Genomic DNA, 17,885 nt, shown 5'->3' with positions numbered 1-17,885 from the left:
CGTCTTGCTTGTGAGCGTGCCGCCCTCCTCCGATCCCTGAGGTCCTGACGGAGGCGGTCACGCACACAAGCCACCCGAGAGGGTGAGGCAGGGGGGCTGGGATCTTCTTCAGCAGGAGGCAGGGGTACTGGTGCAGGTGGCAGGGGTACAGTTTCCTTGGCAGACTCGTCTTCCTCTGCAGGGTCCCCAGCACCCATGACACAAAGCTTCCTTTGCCCAGTCCCCACCATCAGGAGAGCTACAAAGAATGCTTTTAAGACTAGTAATGTTTAGTGAGGGTATGAGCTTTTTGCCTTGCTACAGAGAGAAAGAGAGAGAGAGAGTTTTGTTGGGCTTGTAACTGGGTTCCCCTCCTCTTTTTATCTGTACTTATGTCCTCCGGTCTTTCTCAATAGGAAAACATGTGAACTATTTAGAAGAGAAAAATCAGCATTTGGCTGAGAGTGTGTTCCACCCTAGGTTTACCCAGCAAATTTTCCTTATTTTTTTCTTTCACATTTTCCTTTGATTAGGGGTCTTGAATTTAGACTTCCCAGATAGCAGGCTGACCCTGACCACTGTACATGGCTGTCTCTCTGTTCTTGTAGTTGTTTTTGGGAGGAAAATTGTATTTTGTTTTGAGTTGTAGTCATTTTTCTGGGGAAAATTATAGTTTTGTAGACAAGCACATAGCCCTCAGTCTGTGCCATGGTGCCTTCACATGTTCTTGACTAGTATGTGAAGTAACTTATGTACAAAAGCTCACAATGCCCAGCTGCTTCATGTTCCTCTGGGTCTTAGGCTCAAAAAAATTGACCATGAGATGTCTGTAATGAATGTCAATGAATCAAAAGTAGGTTTGCAACTTACAGATGTGCACACCTGAACAGCACATATTCAAGTCTAGTACCGCACAGACATTGTCTGGAGTTTTTGATGCAATAATTCATAGCAAGAGGTGACATTTATCAGAGACTGTAAAACAAAATATTGCAAGTGGGCTAATATTTTAAGCATGTTTTATTTTAAGCAAAAAAAAATCTTTGTGTGTCTGTGCCCTTTATAAAGTTTATATGTCCACTACCTGGCATTACATTTTGATACACATGGCTCAGCCTGACAAGGTCTCATTTATGTCAAATCCGGCCCTCATAACAAATGAGTTCGACACCCATGCTCTATGGTTTCTAGTTCTAGATATGGTCATTTGTTTTATGAAAACAATGACATGATCTAATACAGGGGTGGCCAATGGTAGTTCTCCAGATGTTTTTGCCTACAACTCCCATCAGCCCCAGCCATTAGCCATGCTGGCTGGGGCTGATGGGAGTTGTAGGCAAAAACATCTGGAGAGCTACCATTGGCCACCCCTGATCTAATAAAACACTGAGCCTGCCTTGGCAGGGGAGGGCGGGATATAAAAATAAATGTATTATTATTATTATTAAAATAGTACAATATTTTGATTTTTAAAATGTCTTTGCTAATTGTGAATTCAATTGTTAAGAGTATTGTATTTAAGTAAGATGGTTATACTTTAACCATATTATGTGCGCTACAAAAAATCCTTAATTGTTCAGTTGTAGACTATTGTAAGATTATTAAAATTAATATAAGTTCTTGTAAGAAGTATTAATTATTCAGTAATAAATCTTTAATGAATTAGGCTTCCCAGAGAAGTTTGAAAAGCATTTTTCCACCTTTCCCAATTAACTAGATTTAGAACAGATTCATGAAATGTGGACAAATCCTGTTCTCCCTAAGAGGCGGAGGACATCTTGGGTGTTTCCCACCGTCCAATCAGGGAGGCAGGAATCTTAAAAAACTTCCCCTTCCTGTGGATGTGGGAACCACCCTCCTTCCAGTTTATTTCCTGCCTCGACAGGGAGTAGCAGCGTTTAGGCTAGGTTCCTACCCTTTCTCATTACTTGCCTATCTCTTAAAAAAAAAAAAAAAAAAGATACTTTTTCTTTCCCCTCAGTTCCTACCTTGTTGTTCATCTCCTGATATTCTACCTCAGATCTTTTTCTGCCTTCTCAATCCGTCCTTCAGTCCCTCTCAGCTTCTCTGCCTCCTTTCCCCCCCCACTTTCTTCAGCGCTTCAGAAGCGGCGCGGCTGTTTAAACTCAAGCCGCGGCCGAGCGCACAGCATTCAAGCCGCAGAGGAGAGGGAAAATGACGCGTCGGTCAAGAGACGCGTTCATGGACGACGACCTGGTTCCTGACGCCTGGCGCAGAACCGAGAGGCCCGCCTCCGGAGCCGGCATGTCTTCTAAGCTTGCCTCGGCTACCGGCAACGTGCCCTGTAGGGGCGAGAAAACCCAAAGGCGAACGCAGGCGGCGCTGGTCTTCCCCAGCCACGGAGGAGGCTTCCTCGTCAGGGCTCTTCCCCACTGGCAGCGGCCATCTTGGGGAGCGCAAAAAGGCGCGAAACGGGGACAGACCTCAGCCATGCAGCTTCCAGACGCAGGAACATCCCGATGCCAACCTCCTGGCGGGAGACTCAGTTGCAGATGTGATCCAACCTGCGCTGGAAGCCACGCAGACCTGCCAGCCCCAGTCGGGCTTGGGTAATGTACCCTTTATGGGGCCCTCCTTTTTTACTGAGTTTCTTGAATCAATAAAGCAGACGGTGGGGGCAGCAGTCAGGGCATCTGGCCATAGGAGACCCAGGTCCCCCAGGTCCAGTTCCCCCTCCAGATCACCTTCTCCAAAGAGGTCCAGAGGTAGCTCCAGCCACCATAGGGCTTCAAAGAAACCTCTGCTCTGTGACCAGATGGAGAGCGAAAGATCCATTTCTGAGACCCACTCTGATGATTCCTATGGGGGAGATCGGGAGGAGGGCGAATTCTTATCTGATGAGGAGATAGAGGACGTTGCAGTTCCGGAACCCTCATCACGGTTTTTTTCAAGGCAGAAGAGTTCCAACCTCTTTTAGCCAAGGTGCTGTCTGCTCTAGACTTACAAGCATCACCCGAGGAGCAGGAGTCTCCCCACCCACTTGCCAACCCCAGAAACAAACCCAAGGGAAATACGGAGTTTTTCCCCAGATTCAGATCCTCTGAAAAGGTTTTTCCCTTCCCTGAGTTCTTTGAGCGTCAGTTGAAATCTGAGTGGGCCAAACCTAGTACCAACAGACAGGTACCCAATTCTATCAAGAAGCTCTATGAATTACCTGCCTTTGCTAACGATATGCTGCAAGTACCATTGGTGGATGCACCAATCGCAGCCTTACAGTCTGTTAGCCTAACAGCCTTACAGTCTATTAGCTGAGGATGGCCATGGCTTGGTGCGAGACAACTGGGACAAAAAGATAGACTTGGCCTTGAAGAGGAGCCATGAAGCTACGGCTCTGGCCATCAAGGCAGCTGCGGCCACCTCTATAGTTTCCAGAGCAGCGATCGTCTGGATAAGACGGCTTACTCAGCTACTGCCGGACGTGGATAAATGGGTCCTGGAAGGTACCAGCAGACTCCTTAGGGCCTCCGAATTTTCAGCGGATGCCTCATTGGATGCCCTCACTTTCTCCGCTAGAGCAATGGCATCAAGCACTGTAGCAAGGCGGGGGTTATGGCTCCGGGCTTGGCCGGCAGACGTGCACTCAAAGTCCATCGTGTCAGCATACCCATTCCAGGGAGAAAAGCTATTTGGAGACACCCTGGATAAGATCCTGGTGGAAACACGGGATAAGAAAAAGGCCATGCCCAAGTATCTGCGCCGCTCCGATAAGAGAAGCTTCAGGTCTGGTTCCTTTCGTGCCTCCTCCAGCTTCTCCAAACCAAAACAGGACTTCAGAAGAACAACCTGGGGACAGTCCAAACAGAGTTTCCAAAAGGGCTTCTCCAATTCACGATTCCAGAGGAATCAGCCCGATAGGTCCGACAAATTTGAGAAGGGCCCCAAGCCCAACAAAGCATGACTGGAATTCTATTCCAGTGGGGGGCCGTCTACTACACTTCCAGCAGGCGTGGGTGGCCTCGAGGGTCGATGCTTGGACGTTGGAAATTGTTTCATGGGGTTACCCCATAGAATTCAAAAGGGCACCTCCTGTTCGTTAATTGGTGTCTCCTCTTCGCTCAAACCCAGAACAAAAAAGCATCACCCTCAAGCAATTCAACATTTGCTGCAAATTGCAACGATAGAACCTGTTCCTCCATTGCAGAGAGGTCAAGGCGTCTATTCCATCTTCTTCACGGTGCCCAAGAAAAACGGGGGCTGGAGAGCGATTCTAGACCTGAAATTTTTTAAACAGACATATCAACCTCCGTCACTTCAGGATGGAGTCCTTCAAATCTATAACGGAGTCCCTGCACCATCAGGACTACATGTCTTCTCTGGGCCTAACAGAGGCATATCTGCACATTCCAATCCTCCCAGCACATCGCAAGTTTCTTCGTTTTTTGCGTAAATGGGACTCACTACCAATTCAGAGCCTTACCCTTCGGCCTGGCGACGGCACCACGGGTGTTCACCAAGGTGTTGGTGAACCTGATTGCAATCCTCAGACAGAGAGGGATACATGTGCACCCCTTCCTCGACGACCTGCTGATAAGATCCTCGTCGAGGGAGAGTGCGGAGCAGGACGTTATACACACCATATCCTGTCTTCAACAACACGGGTTCATAATCAACATTCCCAAGAGTCATTTACAACCGTCCCAGAGGCTACAACATCTGGGTATGGTCATCGACACAAGGATGAATTCTGTTTTCCTCCCAGAAGACAAGATACTGAGGACCAAGGCATTGGTGCTCCAGTTAGTGCGGGAACCATTGTCATCTCTCCAGACCCTGGCACGACTTATGGGTCTTCTAGTCTCAAATCTGGAGGCGCTTCAATGGGGTCGCTTTTCACACCAGACAACTTCAGATGTTTTTGCGCCCTTATCAGATCCAGATCATGGAGAAGCGCCCTATGTCGTTGTCTGTTCCCAAGAAGGTCAAGGAGAGTCTCCTGTGGTGGACGAAGGACCACAACCTGCGTCAGGGGAGAACGTTCCTCGTAGAGAAGGAAATACAGCTCCTTTCGGACGCCAGACTTTCAGGTTGGGGGGCGACCCTCAACGAGATACCTACCCAGGGCCAGTGGACACCCGAGGAGGCGAGTCTTCCCATCAACCTTCTGGAACTCCGTGCGAACGGACAATATCGCTGCCAATGCCTATTTAAACAATCAAGGGGGGTCCAGGTCGACTTTCCTTCGCAAGGAGGCCGTGAAACTGTTCGAATGGGCGGAGAGACATCTAAAGTCCATAAGGGCGGAGCATATCAAGGGGACTTGCAATATCAAGGCGGACTGGCTCAGCCGGGAGAGCATTCAATCGGGAGAGTGGTCTCCCAACAAGAAGCTTTTCTTAACGCTTCGGCCCGCCGGTGTTGGACCTCTTTGCGTCTTCTCAGAACCACCAGCTTCCTCGATTCTACACGAGGTACTACCACTACCAAGCGGAGGCCACGGACGCATTAACTTCTCCCTGGCCGCAAGGCCTTCTATACGCCTTTCCCCCAATCCCGATCATTCCGAGGTTGCTCAGAAGGATCAGGCTGCTAAGGGCCGACGTCATTCTGGTTGCTTCCTGGTGGCCGCGACGTCACTGGTTCTCATCAATCCAACAGATGTCAGTAGCGGAGCCGCTTCACTTACCAATCTGTCCAGACATGCTGTTACAGGGCCCGGTGTGGCATCCTCATACAGACTGGCTGAGGTTGACCGCTTGGAGGTTGAACGGCGCTCTCTCCTAGATCTTGGTTATGCAAGTGACGTGACGATCACCATCCTAGCATCCAGAAAAAGCTCCACAACGCGGATCTACGACATGTCCTGGAAAGCCTTCCACAGATGGTGTCAGAGAAAAGCCGTGGACCCGTTGCATCCTTCTGTCCCCAAGATCCTACAGTTCCTTCAGGACGGTCTCCATTCTGGATTGAAGCCAGCTACCCTCAAACGTCAGGTGGCAGCCTTATCCTCAGTTCTCCAGCAGGTGGACGGCGTGGACCTCTCATTTCACCCCCATATTCGACGCTTCCTTAGAGGAGCCTCCATGAGTTCTCCACCACAAGTACATCGGTTTCCTACCTGGAGATTGAACCTGGTACTCTCGGCCCTAACAGGTCCTCCTTTCGAGCCCTTAAGTTCTGTATTCCTAAAGTTCATGCGTATGAAGACCATCTTTCTGGTGGCAATAACATCGGCCAGAAGAGTTTCAGAGATCGGGGCCTTATCGGTTAAGAGGGAACTGTGTGTGTGTTCCACAAGGACAAGGTGGTCCTCTATCCGGACCCTACCTTCCAACCGAAGGTCTCTTCTAGATTCCATCAGAGTCAAGAGATCAACTTACCATCCTTCTGTCCGGATCCCAAGCATCCCAAGGAGCGCACATGGCATACCTTAGACGTGCGAAGAGCAATTAAGGTCTATCTTACAAAACTGAATCTATCCGAAAATTAGACTTCATGTTCATTAATATAGCGGCTCCTAGACTGGGACAGAAGATGTCCAAATCAGCAATTAGCTACGCCATCAAGCAGTGTATATCGGAGGCGTATAAGGCGTTAAACCTTCAAGTACCACCAGGGATCACTGCACACTCAACCAGGAGTGCGGCCACCAATGCTGCCTTCAACAGGAATGCCTCCATAGAGGAGGTGTGCAAGGCAGCTACGTGGGCATCTATCTCCACTTTCATCCGACACTATAAGTTGAACGCATATGTGTCGGCGGACGCAACTTTGGCAGACGAATCCTGCAACACGTGCTGCCTGAGTAGGACGATCCCACCCTGTATGACATACTGCTATGGGAGCACCCAAGATGTCCTCCGCCTCTTAGGGAGAACGACCCTTGGCACTTACCGTGAGGGGTCCTTCTCCTAAGAGGACAGGAGGACATCTTGCCCTCCCCTTCTTCTATCGTCCTACCCTGGGCAGCATCTATGTATCTGGATCTAACTTCTTCTCCTGTAGTCTCACCTACAGCTGTTGATTACTCTTTAACACAGGCTACCTGTAGTTTACATGTTTTTTCTCAGTTTCTATACGAGTTTATTTCAGTCGGTTTGGGAGGCTCATGCCAAGTTTTTGTACCGACCACCAGTTAGCTCACCTTTTTTCATAGCAGCGATGGTTGCAAGAGTTCTTTACTGCTTCTCGGAGTCACCCGAACTGGAAGGAGGGTGGTTCCCACATCCACAGGAAGGGGAAGTTTTTAAAGATTCCTGCCTCCCTGATTGGACGGTGGGAAACACCCAAGATGTCCTCCTGTCCTCTTAGGAGAAGGACCCCTCACGGTAAGTGCCAAGGGTCGTTTTGAAAGTGCTTAGAATTTTTTTAGATTACTTGAATTTGATAAATTGTGTCATTAAAGTTGTTTACATTATAAAGTCTATGAATTATACTTATGTGAGTAAAGAATATATTTACTTTTTGTCAGCCAAATAGGGAGCAATCCAAAGCAGGTCTAACTCAAAAATAACTCCCATTTTATTCAATGGGGATTATTTCTAGGAAACTCTTAGGATTGTACCCATTTTGGCCTCTTTCCACAAAGTATGTAAGTGTTTAATATGACAGTTGGTGATTAAGCAGGTTGCTGAATAGACACCTTAAACAAAAGATCTGAAGTTGATGGTGGCCAGCCATGACGTAACTGCGGCGCTGCTAGTAGACTTCCTGAGGACTTCAGCACACTTGAGCGTGGGGAGGGGAGAAGCATAGCTTGCTGCGAGGCAGACTGTGAGGGAAAAGACCCTCTGGCTCCCCTGTCCAGCCTCTCGCAGAGGTGGCTCATAGTTCACCCTGCCCCCCCAGAAACAAGGAAGCCCGCCCTCTGAGACATCCCCCCCCTCCGACCAAGGACAGAGTGGCAGAGCAGAGGAGCACACAGAAATGGGAGACAAAGGAGGCACAGCTCAGACTTTATTCTGCTGGAATGGTGTGCCATGGTATCCCAGGTGCAACTTGGACGGTCTCGCTGGGGGCGGGGCTCCACTCATAGCAGCGGCCAGGAACAGCTGGCCATTATCTTTTATGTCTTCTGAAAACTGCAGCTGTTCAGACAATTTATAATTATAAAGTGAACTAGCACTATAAAAAGTAATAATCTATGATAGTTTTAATATGTACTAATAATTTTCCTTTTGAATTTGAGGACACACTTCTTTTACACATAATATGAATAAACCACTAACTGATCTGGTTTATGAGAACACATTAAATGACATACTATGTGAATTTTGGATCTTTCCAGTTCCTTCAGGATATCTTGGATACCTTATTTGTGATTTTGGATGACAATACAGAAAAATATGGACTGCTGGTCTTTCAGTCTCTGGTAAGCATGACCCATTCCTGATGAACACTTTCATCTTCCCTTTCATGATTGGTATGATACTGTCAACTGTTTTTTCCAACAGTTCACAATGTGAGGAGGCGGTAGGAGGCAAACCATTCCTCTCTTTCCCCCCATTTTTAGCAGAAACTGTAGAGAATTCTTTTATTTCACTTATATCTTGCACTATTACTCATTTGTGTGAGCAAGTCGCAATTTTGCTTAGTTCTTATTGTTTCAGTGAACCCTTCCCCTCCCTTTCATATGACTGGTACATCTGGCAATGATTTGCTTTGCAAGATGTCTGCAGCATACTAAACCATATGCTAAACCTTTGCAGTGCTTTTGGTTGAAAGGAGATACAAAGTTCAGTAGCCACCAGGGAAGTAAACTCCTTCAGTATCAACTATGTATATAAAAATATTTCAAGGATTCTTGACTATGTTCATGACCAGTGCTTTTTTATTGTTGTTGTAGGAACTCCTTTGCATATTAGGCTACACCCCCTTGATGTAGCCAATCCTCCAAGAGCTTATAGGGCTCTTCTTACAGGGCCTACTGTAAGCTCTTGGAGGATTGGCTACATCAGGGGGGTGCAACAAAATATGCAAAGGAGTTCCTGTTATAAAAAAGCCCTGTAATAATGATGAAGTCTTTTTGAAATTGGCTAACAGCTTTCCATGGGTGAAATGTTTAGCAGTGGAACTATTGAACTGTTATTTATAGTTTTTAGTCTTTTTAATGTGAGCTGGAAGGAAAATGTTAAAAGAAACATGTTCGTAATTCAGGGATATATCCATTCTTGATTCCTGAATGTGTAATATGCACCTCCTATACATATGGCACATCACCGCATCATTCATCTTGGCCTGGGCCCTTTCTGTGTTCTCTGAGTGCACTATGCTCTCCCCTGAAGCATATCAGACCATATAAGCAGCACCTCCCAGGACTACTGACTTCAGGTATTCACTGTCAGACAGAACTCATAATACTGTAGCCTTTTGTGATGGTATAGATGTATTATCAAGGTATCATGCCCTTCTGAGCAGGTGTTGAGAAATGGACTGTCCACTCTTACTGGGTATAGACTAGATAATGGTGATGGGTAAAGATACAAATTGCTCCCCCACCTCATATAGTCAGGGATGACTTATGGATCCAGAAAACCAGCCTGCTGCTTTTGAACTGCACATTGTTGTAGGACAACTCTCAACCAGAAGTGTCTGAGTGGGAGGCTACCATTTACTTTCTAACCCTAAGGATCCCAAAGAAAGCTAGGCAAGAAGCTGCTTTGAAAAATTTTGTTTTGTACTGGGATTGACATGTAGTTACCAGGGTACAGCAGAGGTAGTACAAGAGCTCATATGTTAGAGGATGCCTTTGATCAGGCTGCCAGGCCTGTGGTGGTGTCAGCCTTCAAGGGCCTGTCTGGTTCTGTAAGATCCACAGGGATCTCAAAAGCCATTGGCCTTGCTAAAGAAGATGATAGCTGCTAAGCACATATGGTCATGGAGGCATAGCTGAGTTCCATAAGAAACACAGTACATTGGTTTGCAAATGTCTTGGGGGTGGGCCTAGAGGGGTTGCATATACATACCTACCTGTTTCCTTCTCCTTCCTCCTCTGAACGTGTTCAGCTTAGTGTAGTTTCAAAACTGCTGTGGATGAAAGTTCTTTGCTGGAATAATTCTTTGCTGAGTGCCCAGCAGCCCCTTCTTTTTCCGACATGAATTGCAGACCATATTGAAACCTGCAGCTGTCAGGTCTGCTGACCCTGTCCTTACCAACAATATGGTTGGCCTTTAGGGGTGGGGCTCTGGCAAGCTGCTTAAGAGCCACTTGGATGACCATCAGTATTGAGCTCAATTGCCCAGATCCTGTCCCCTCCTAGTGTTGCCATCCTCCATGTGGTGACTGGGGATCTCCTGCTATTATAAGTGTTTTTCAGGCAACAAAGATTAATTCACCTGGAGAAAATGGCTTCTTTGGAAGCTGGACTCTATGGCACTATATTTATTTATTATATTTATATCCATGCTGTGGTGTAGTGGTCGCTTCCCCGTTAGGTATTAAAGGCCAATTTAAACAATTCTGTTTTACAAACCCTGTGGAATTGTGGCAAGTCCCGCAGGGCCCTGATATTTTCAGGGAGAGCATTCCACAGGACAGGGGCTGCTACTGAAAAGGCTCTATCTCTGGTGGTAGCCAGCCGAGCATCTTTTGGCCCGGGATCACAAGGAGATTTTGGGAATTTGATCTTAGTGCTCTCTGGGGCTCATATGGGGAAAGGCGGTCCCAGAGGTAAGCAGGTCCCTGGCCATATAGGGTTTTAAAGGTCATAACCAGCTCCTTGAAGCGAACCCAGAACACTATGGGCAACCAGTGCAGCGCAGGTTGAATATGCTCATGTAAAGGTAGCTCCAATAACAACCTGGCTGCTGCATTTTGCACCAGCTGCAGCTTCCAAATTTGCATCAGGGGCAGCCCTATGTAGAGGGCATTACAGTAGTCTAATCTTGAGGTGACAATTGCATGGATCACTGTTGCCAAGTCACTACGCTCCAGGTATGGAACCAACTGCCTTATCCGCCTAAGATGATAAAATGCAGATTTGGCAGTGGCTGCTACCTGGGCCTTCATTGTCAGTGGAGGCTCCAGGAGCACCCCTAAGCTCTTGACCCTAGAAGCTGGTGCTAGAGGCGCCCCATCAAAGGTCGGCAGAGGGATCTCTCTTCCGAGACCACCATGACCTGGGCACAGGACCTCCATCTTTGATGGATTCAATTTCAATTGACTCTGCCTGAGCCATTTCCCCACGACTTGCAGTGCCAGGTCCAGATTTTCCAGGGCACAGTTGGACTGGCCTTCCATCAATAGATAAAGCTGGGTGTCATCTGCATATTGATGGCACTGCAGCCCCTATCTCCAGACATTCTGGGCATGGGGGTGCATGTAGATGTTAAATAACATCAGGGAGAGAACCACCCCCTGAGGCACACGACATACAAGTGGGTGCCTCTGGGATGATTGCTCCCCTATAGCCACCCTTTGTCCCCAGCCTTGGAGAAAAGAGGTAAGCCATTGAAGGGCAGACCTCTGAATCCCCATGTCAGCGAGGTGGTGAGACAGTAGCTGGTGGTCGACTGTATCAAATGCAGCCGACAGATTTCCCCCCATTGAAGTCTTTTCCCTCCACAAATCCCACCCTTCTCAGGCTTCACCATCCAAGTGTCCATGTATTTCCCAACCCAGAACTGGCAGCCTTCTACCCAAGCACAAATGATGCTCCACTTTACATCTGGGAGCTAGGCTTCTTTGTAATTTTTCATGAATGTTTTCCAGGGTATAAGAGGCTGATTTTGAAGGGATTTCTTTGCTTTTATTCTAGAAAGGACTGCAGTTTTTTATTGTATTTATGTGGGAAGACAACAAACACAGATAAAATACTGTTCTCTTTGGGTTGTTTTTGTAATATATTTATAAATCTCAAAGAAATAATTTTTTCCCTTGCACAAAACCCATTTTCACGTCCCTAAAGTTTTCCTTTCTTGCTGGAAGACAAAAGGAGCAGAAAAGTTATAATAAATCACAGAATAATAATGCAGAAAAGCTTATGGAATTTCTAATGTCTGTTTATTAATGTGCTATATTTTTATCTATATTTTACTGTTTATGTATTCTTTTTCTCTAAATCATGCAGGTGTTTATCATAAATCTCCTGCGTGACAGCAAATATTTTCATTTTCGACCTGTGATGGACACCTACATTCAAAAGCATTTTGCAGGAGCACTGGCATACAAGTAGGTCCTGCTTTATAAGTTTATCACACATGGTAACACTATGAGATGTAAACCTGAATGTAGAATTCTAATCTGAGTAGTTATTGATATACTTCATATATTATGTTTCGCATATACTGGGTACATTTGAAGTAGAAAAACAAATAAAAGAAGAGAAACAAGTAAATACTACAAATCTATAAGATCTTCATATTTTCCCTTGCATTTCCAGGATGACAATCCTGTGGACTTCCTGTCATTTCTTTGATGCAGATTGAACCCAAAATGGCTTAGGGCAGTGCCTCGTGCCTCATTTCTAAAACAATATTTGTATCAGGGTTTCTAGAATTCACCCCAGAGGACAGAGAGTCATCCAGGAGGAAATCAAATCATGCTGTCTAATGTCCTCCAGCTGGTCTCAATGCTTTGGCCAGCAGGAGGCCCAACAACACAAACCAAGGAATGGGCATTGTGCATGATCGGAAGTGGTAATAACTGTTGCTCGAGCAACCAGCCTGGCATTGTTGAGCAGGGTCCTGCTGTTAAAACAAGAGGATAAGCAAACCAAACGGGATGAACACAATACAGTTAGAAAGCAGAGGAGACCTGTTTTCTACAAAAAACTTCAGTGAAATTTACAAGAATATGCTGCAAAGAATTTTTTAAAGACTCGCTATTGAAGGAATAGCTCGTACTATTTTATAACATATAATGTACACAATAAAGCATTTGCCATTTTTCATCATGAGAGTCCATGTAGAGTAAGGACTCCAAGGAGTGCAAAGTCCTAGAAGGTGCACTTTGACCTCTCCTGATGGATGACGATGTTGTCTGCGATGTCAAAAACTACTTTGCAATACATTGAAGACTCAACACATGAGGCAGTGTCTTTATAATGAAGTGCAAATGATAACACATTCAAGAACTGCTAATGCCAGATAAAGAAACTGACTAGTCGCGTGCATATTGTTGTGAGCATTGGTTGCAGATAATATGAAGTGAATTGATCAAGACGAAGATCTACAACCAAAACACGGCTTTTTAAACCTAGGGAACGTGTTATCATTTGCACTTCATTATAAAGACATTGCCTCATGTGTTGAGTCTTCAATGTACTGCAAAGTAGTTTTTGACATCGCAGACAACATCGTCATCCATCAGGAGAGGTCAAAGTGCACCTACTATGACTTTGTACTGCAGCATATTCTTGTAAATTTCACTGAAATTGACTCTTTTGTTAAAACAAGAGGAGGCAACTCCATCTACTGAAGCAACAGGGTAGAGCTTGGGGCCAGAGAAAATCCTGAAGTCTTGAAGAAGGCCAGGAAATGAGAAGACTGCTCCGAAGCAAGTCAGGGCCAAGGAAGAATCCTTTTGCAGCTTCAAAGCTGCCCAGAGTAAGGAGTAGCAAGACACAAGGAAACATTAATTGCGAAAAAAAAGACCCTCTAGTGGGAGCTGAAGCCAGATTGTTAGTGGGTGCAGGTGAATAGTCAAATAGAATAGAAAAGTGTCAGACTATAATATGAAATAGTGGAACATTGTAGATGAATGTCTTATTGATTTGTAATGTTTATTTATTTTTCTTGTTTTACTAGTTGTAAAGTACCAAAAGGATCTAGGGAGTGTCCATAGGTTCAGCCCCTTACACAATGGACTATTCCACATGAGGTTTTTTCCCATCGGTTCTAGTCCCATACTGCTTAGGGTTTATCCCCTGATTTCCATATTGTTATGCCTTTAGTTTTTACTTCATTTCCCCCCTCAGTGGGAGGATCCAAATGTTTCGAGACCATTTTTACTCTGATTTTTCCCTAGAAGCCAATTTTAAGTCAACTTTTTTCCCTTTAGTGTGTAATTCTATTGTGGTATTTTATCCTACCTGCCCTGAGCCAACTTTTCAATTATTGGACTGTCAACATTGTTAAACCACTCCCTCCCCCCACCAGATGAGTGATTTCAATGTTTTTAAAAAGAAATCTCTAGAGTATTCCCTCATGGAGATATAGGAAAAAGGTATATCTCCATAAGGAAATGTGAGGGAGACTTTTTTTAAAAAAATAAATGAAAGCTTGGAATTTGGGGAAACTGCTTAAACTATCGATACCACTCTACATGCATTATAGCAATATTTTATGGCCTTGTGAAAAACTAAGGGGATGCTGTGACACCACTGATAAAGTCCCATTCATGTTAGATCTGGCCCTTATAACAAATGAGTTCAACACCCCTGGGTTCCATATTCCTTACATAGAGTCAAAAACAGTCCAAAAGTCAGGTAATGAGAATGAATACAAAGCAGGTCAAGAAACTAATGGGGTAGTCAGCAAGACCGTGAATAAGTTGGTCTTCCTCTGGCTGCAGCCTCCCTGCAGCCTTAAATAGGGAGTTTCCCTACAGGTGCTGCTGGTTCCAGCATTGGACTCTTCCCTACACACTGAGTTAGCTCCTATACTCATTAAGGAGTACTGGGGCCCAGATCCTGTGGTGACATACTTGTTCTTCTAGCATTTCCTTAGCAGAGGAGAGGCATGCACCTTCTGCTCTGGGTCCATGCCTCAGCCCTAACCTTTCCTTTGCTCCTGGGGTGCTTTGGGAGACTGTGGTGGGTCTGGTCACAGGTAGGTCCATTCTGGGGCCCTGTTGGCTCAGGGGAAGGTATCAGTGGTGGCTCAGAGTCCCTTCAGAAAAGCCATGAGACCCCAACTTCTCAGGAAGGGTCTGCCAAGGCAGGGCTTGAGGACAGGTTGTCCACTTCTTCATCCAATAAGGACTCATCCTTCCATGCTATGATAGTGGTGCAGTTTGAAAATAGACACACTGATTGTGCTGAGCAACACTACAGTAGGTATTATATCTCATCTGAAAAGTGACACCCCACAACTGGCATAATCTCTACTTTTCCATCACCATTTATGACTTTCCATGCAAGTCAACACAGTATGTTCTGGGCTCACTTCTGTTGGTTCTGCAGACAACTCTGGGGCAACCCACCTTAATTTTACTATTTTACTTTTCTCCAGTGCTACCTGTCCTGAGAATGATCAAGTACAGTGCATTGAGTTCTTCACTTGTTCTGTATTCATTCTTATTACTTGACTTTTGGTCTGCTTTTGACTCTACATGTAACCCAGGGCGTTGAACTCTTTTGTTACAAGGACCGGATCTGACATAAATAGGACTTTGTGGGGCTAGGCCACATGTGTCATAAACTCAGGAGTCTTTTTTCTCCCTGTTCTTGACAGAATATTCTCGTCTTAATTTTAAGGAAAAAGTATTTCATATTTTCTTTTCCAACAGTATCTGTTGTAATCTCTGTCTCTAATCTGTTTTGTCTGTCTCCATTAATATAGCATAACTAATTGAGATTCTAGAAATTATATTTTGTTGTTCCATTTATTTGGTAACATCTCTGTGTTACTTCAGTATACAGCAATGAAAAATAAACTTAGTAAAAATATTGCTAGCAAAGGACATGTTTCAGAAAATGACGATTTGTGCTTGATAACTTCAGAGCCAGTGCCTGGTATAATTTTGTTGTTGTTTTTAACTCAGAGAACTGATCCGGTGTTTAAAGTGGTATATGGATCGATCAGCTGAACTTGTGCGACAGGACCATATTCAGGAGGCAATGAGGGTATGTTTTCTATGTAAATACCTTTGTGCTCAAAAAACACTTGTTGGCTGAATTTGTGGTCTCTGAAAAATCTGAGAGAACAATCATAGAACCTTGACTGTACTTAGACATTTCATTTGTCTTTGCTTGCATCTTTTACTTCTGGTCCTTTCCCATTTTCTTCCACTTGGCAGTCTCTCTAGTGTCTGATTTGGTTAAAGCTATTTTTACCTTGTAACTTTGCAAGTCACTGATTGGCGTCTACCTCCAGCTAGTAATGGAAGAAGTTGCAATTAAATTTGCATATGACTACCTGTAGAGTGAGTAGGTGGCATTACATATCACAAGGATAAATTATAATCCAGTGATGAGACAAAACCCTCACAGTAAGTCCAAAATCTTTTTAACTTCAGTACCTTCAGTTTATTTTTCTTATTCTTTACAATTCTTTATTTCAATAACTTCAAGAAACTGGCTTCTTTAAAACTAATTTTCTTCTGGCATATATTTTTCATCTTTGTTATAGATGTTCCAGAATTTCAAAACAAACTACTTTTAAGAGTTTTGTGTATGGCAAGACATAGACCTTAGGGATGTGTAAATAGTTTTGTGTCAGAAAAGTCTGTCAACTTGATGTGCTTTGTATATTCTGATGAAAGCTTCAGAGATTGGCTTCATGGTCCATATGAATGTTGTTACATTGAGTACAGATGAAGAATCTTTTTAAGCCAGGCTATTGTAAAGATTACTCAGTTAAAGTAAATGAGGTGCTTTAAAGACTGTATTTTGGCTTTGTAGTCTCTGAATGCTTTTCAGCATCATCCTTCTTAAACTGTGGTTCCTATAACCAAGGATGCTGCAAATGAAATTTAACCTTCTTGCCCGCTCATCCCCAACTGCAGTAATTCATAAGCAAAAATTCAGTACCCTAAATCAGTTGAGATCTGATTTAGTATGTATATTTGATTTTTTTGAGGGGGCGGGACTTTAAAAGTACACTATCTTAATTTTATATGCCATATAAATATTCATTTTTTCCCCAATAGTTAAAATTACCTGAATTGAAAATTTAATCAGGGAAAATGTTTGATAAAATATGCATGATATGATTTGAGTGTGTGAGAGAGCCTAAGTTAAGAAGTTAATCTCGGAACTGTCCAATTTAATTGGAATTGTAGCTATTCACTATGGAACTGAGTAATTTAATAAAATAATGCAGTAGAAAATATATTACTTTTCACATTACTACCTATATATTCTCTTCAAGAAGACAAATAGCAAGTTGGGAAGGAGAGATTTACTGGGAGTAATGGTTTAATCTTTGCACTATACTGCAGCCCTGATCCAATTTGTGAATCCATTGGGCACTTTCAAGAAGATGAAATGTTAGGAGATGGGCAGCCCAATCCAGAGAACTGCCATGTAGCTGTGCTTGAGTGCAGAACTAGCGTAGGCAGCTACAGTCAGCTTCCAAAGGGAAACGTTATGCCACACGTGGAGAGGGAGCACTGGGCATGCATCCACTTCATCAGCCCCCCCCCTTTGTGCCCTGCACACAACAGCCCTGTGGGGTTGGGTAGGTCATTAGGCTGGGCATGCTGAGGGGCAGCACCGCCCCTCCCCTGTCCAGCCACACAGGGGCAGCATGGCATCTCATAGCCCACTCTCCCCCCCAAGACCCAAGTCTGCCCACCCTCCCAGGCACTCCCTCGGAGTGGTCACTGACAGAGTGGGGGGGTTGCCCAGGGAACGTGCAGCAAATGCCAAGCAGGAGAGACAACAGAAGGTACAGATCAGACTTTATTTTTCCGCAACAGAGTACAACAGTTTCCCTGGTGTGTGCTGGGCAGTCTCGCCATGGTGGGGCTCCATTCAGAGTGGCAGGCAGAAACAGCTGAGGGAGTGGAGGGGGGGGTGGAGGGGGGGGTGGAGCGACACATGCGGAAGCCTCTGTGTTGGATTCCCACCTGCAAAACGGAGACAGAGATCAAGAGCACCTGCAAGGGCGGCAGCTGGAGGAGCAGGCTGCATTTCAGCTAGCTGCTCTCTTAAAGGGACAGTCTCTGATCCACCTCCCCACATCGGGGCAGTTGCCACCCCCCCCCCCCACCGTGCCCTGCCAGGGATTGGGAAAACAGCAGAGGACAGACCAAAGGAAGGGAGCAAGCAGCAGCACAGGGTAGC

The 17,885-nt window shown here is 45.1% G+C and overlaps 1 protein-coding gene across 11 annotated transcripts in view; it reads left to right on the top strand.

Moving 5' to 3' along the window:
- Window positions 1-17,885, top strand: part of DOCK3 (dedicator of cytokinesis 3) — a 340,630-nt gene that overhangs the window by 194,087 nt on the left and 128,658 nt on the right. For all 11 annotated transcript variants that reach the window (XM_060240011.1, XM_060240010.1, XM_060240016.1 and 8 more), the window contains exons 20-22: window positions 8,225-8,308; window positions 12,006-12,106; window positions 15,641-15,722. In XM_060240011.1, the coding sequence (XP_060095994.1) occupies window positions 8,225-8,308; window positions 12,006-12,106; window positions 15,641-15,722 (267 nt within the window). The remainder of the gene's footprint in view (window positions 1-8,224; window positions 8,309-12,005; window positions 12,107-15,640; window positions 15,723-17,885) is intronic.

The sequence above is a fragment of the Heteronotia binoei genome, chromosome 5 (genome assembly GCF_032191835.1).
Source record: "Heteronotia binoei isolate CCM8104 ecotype False Entrance Well chromosome 5, APGP_CSIRO_Hbin_v1, whole genome shotgun sequence".
NCBI lineage: Eukaryota > Metazoa > Chordata > Lepidosauria > Squamata > Gekkonidae > Heteronotia > Heteronotia binoei.
The sequence above is the reverse complement of the archived record's forward strand: the minus strand, read 5'-3'. Positions and strand labels throughout refer to the sequence as shown.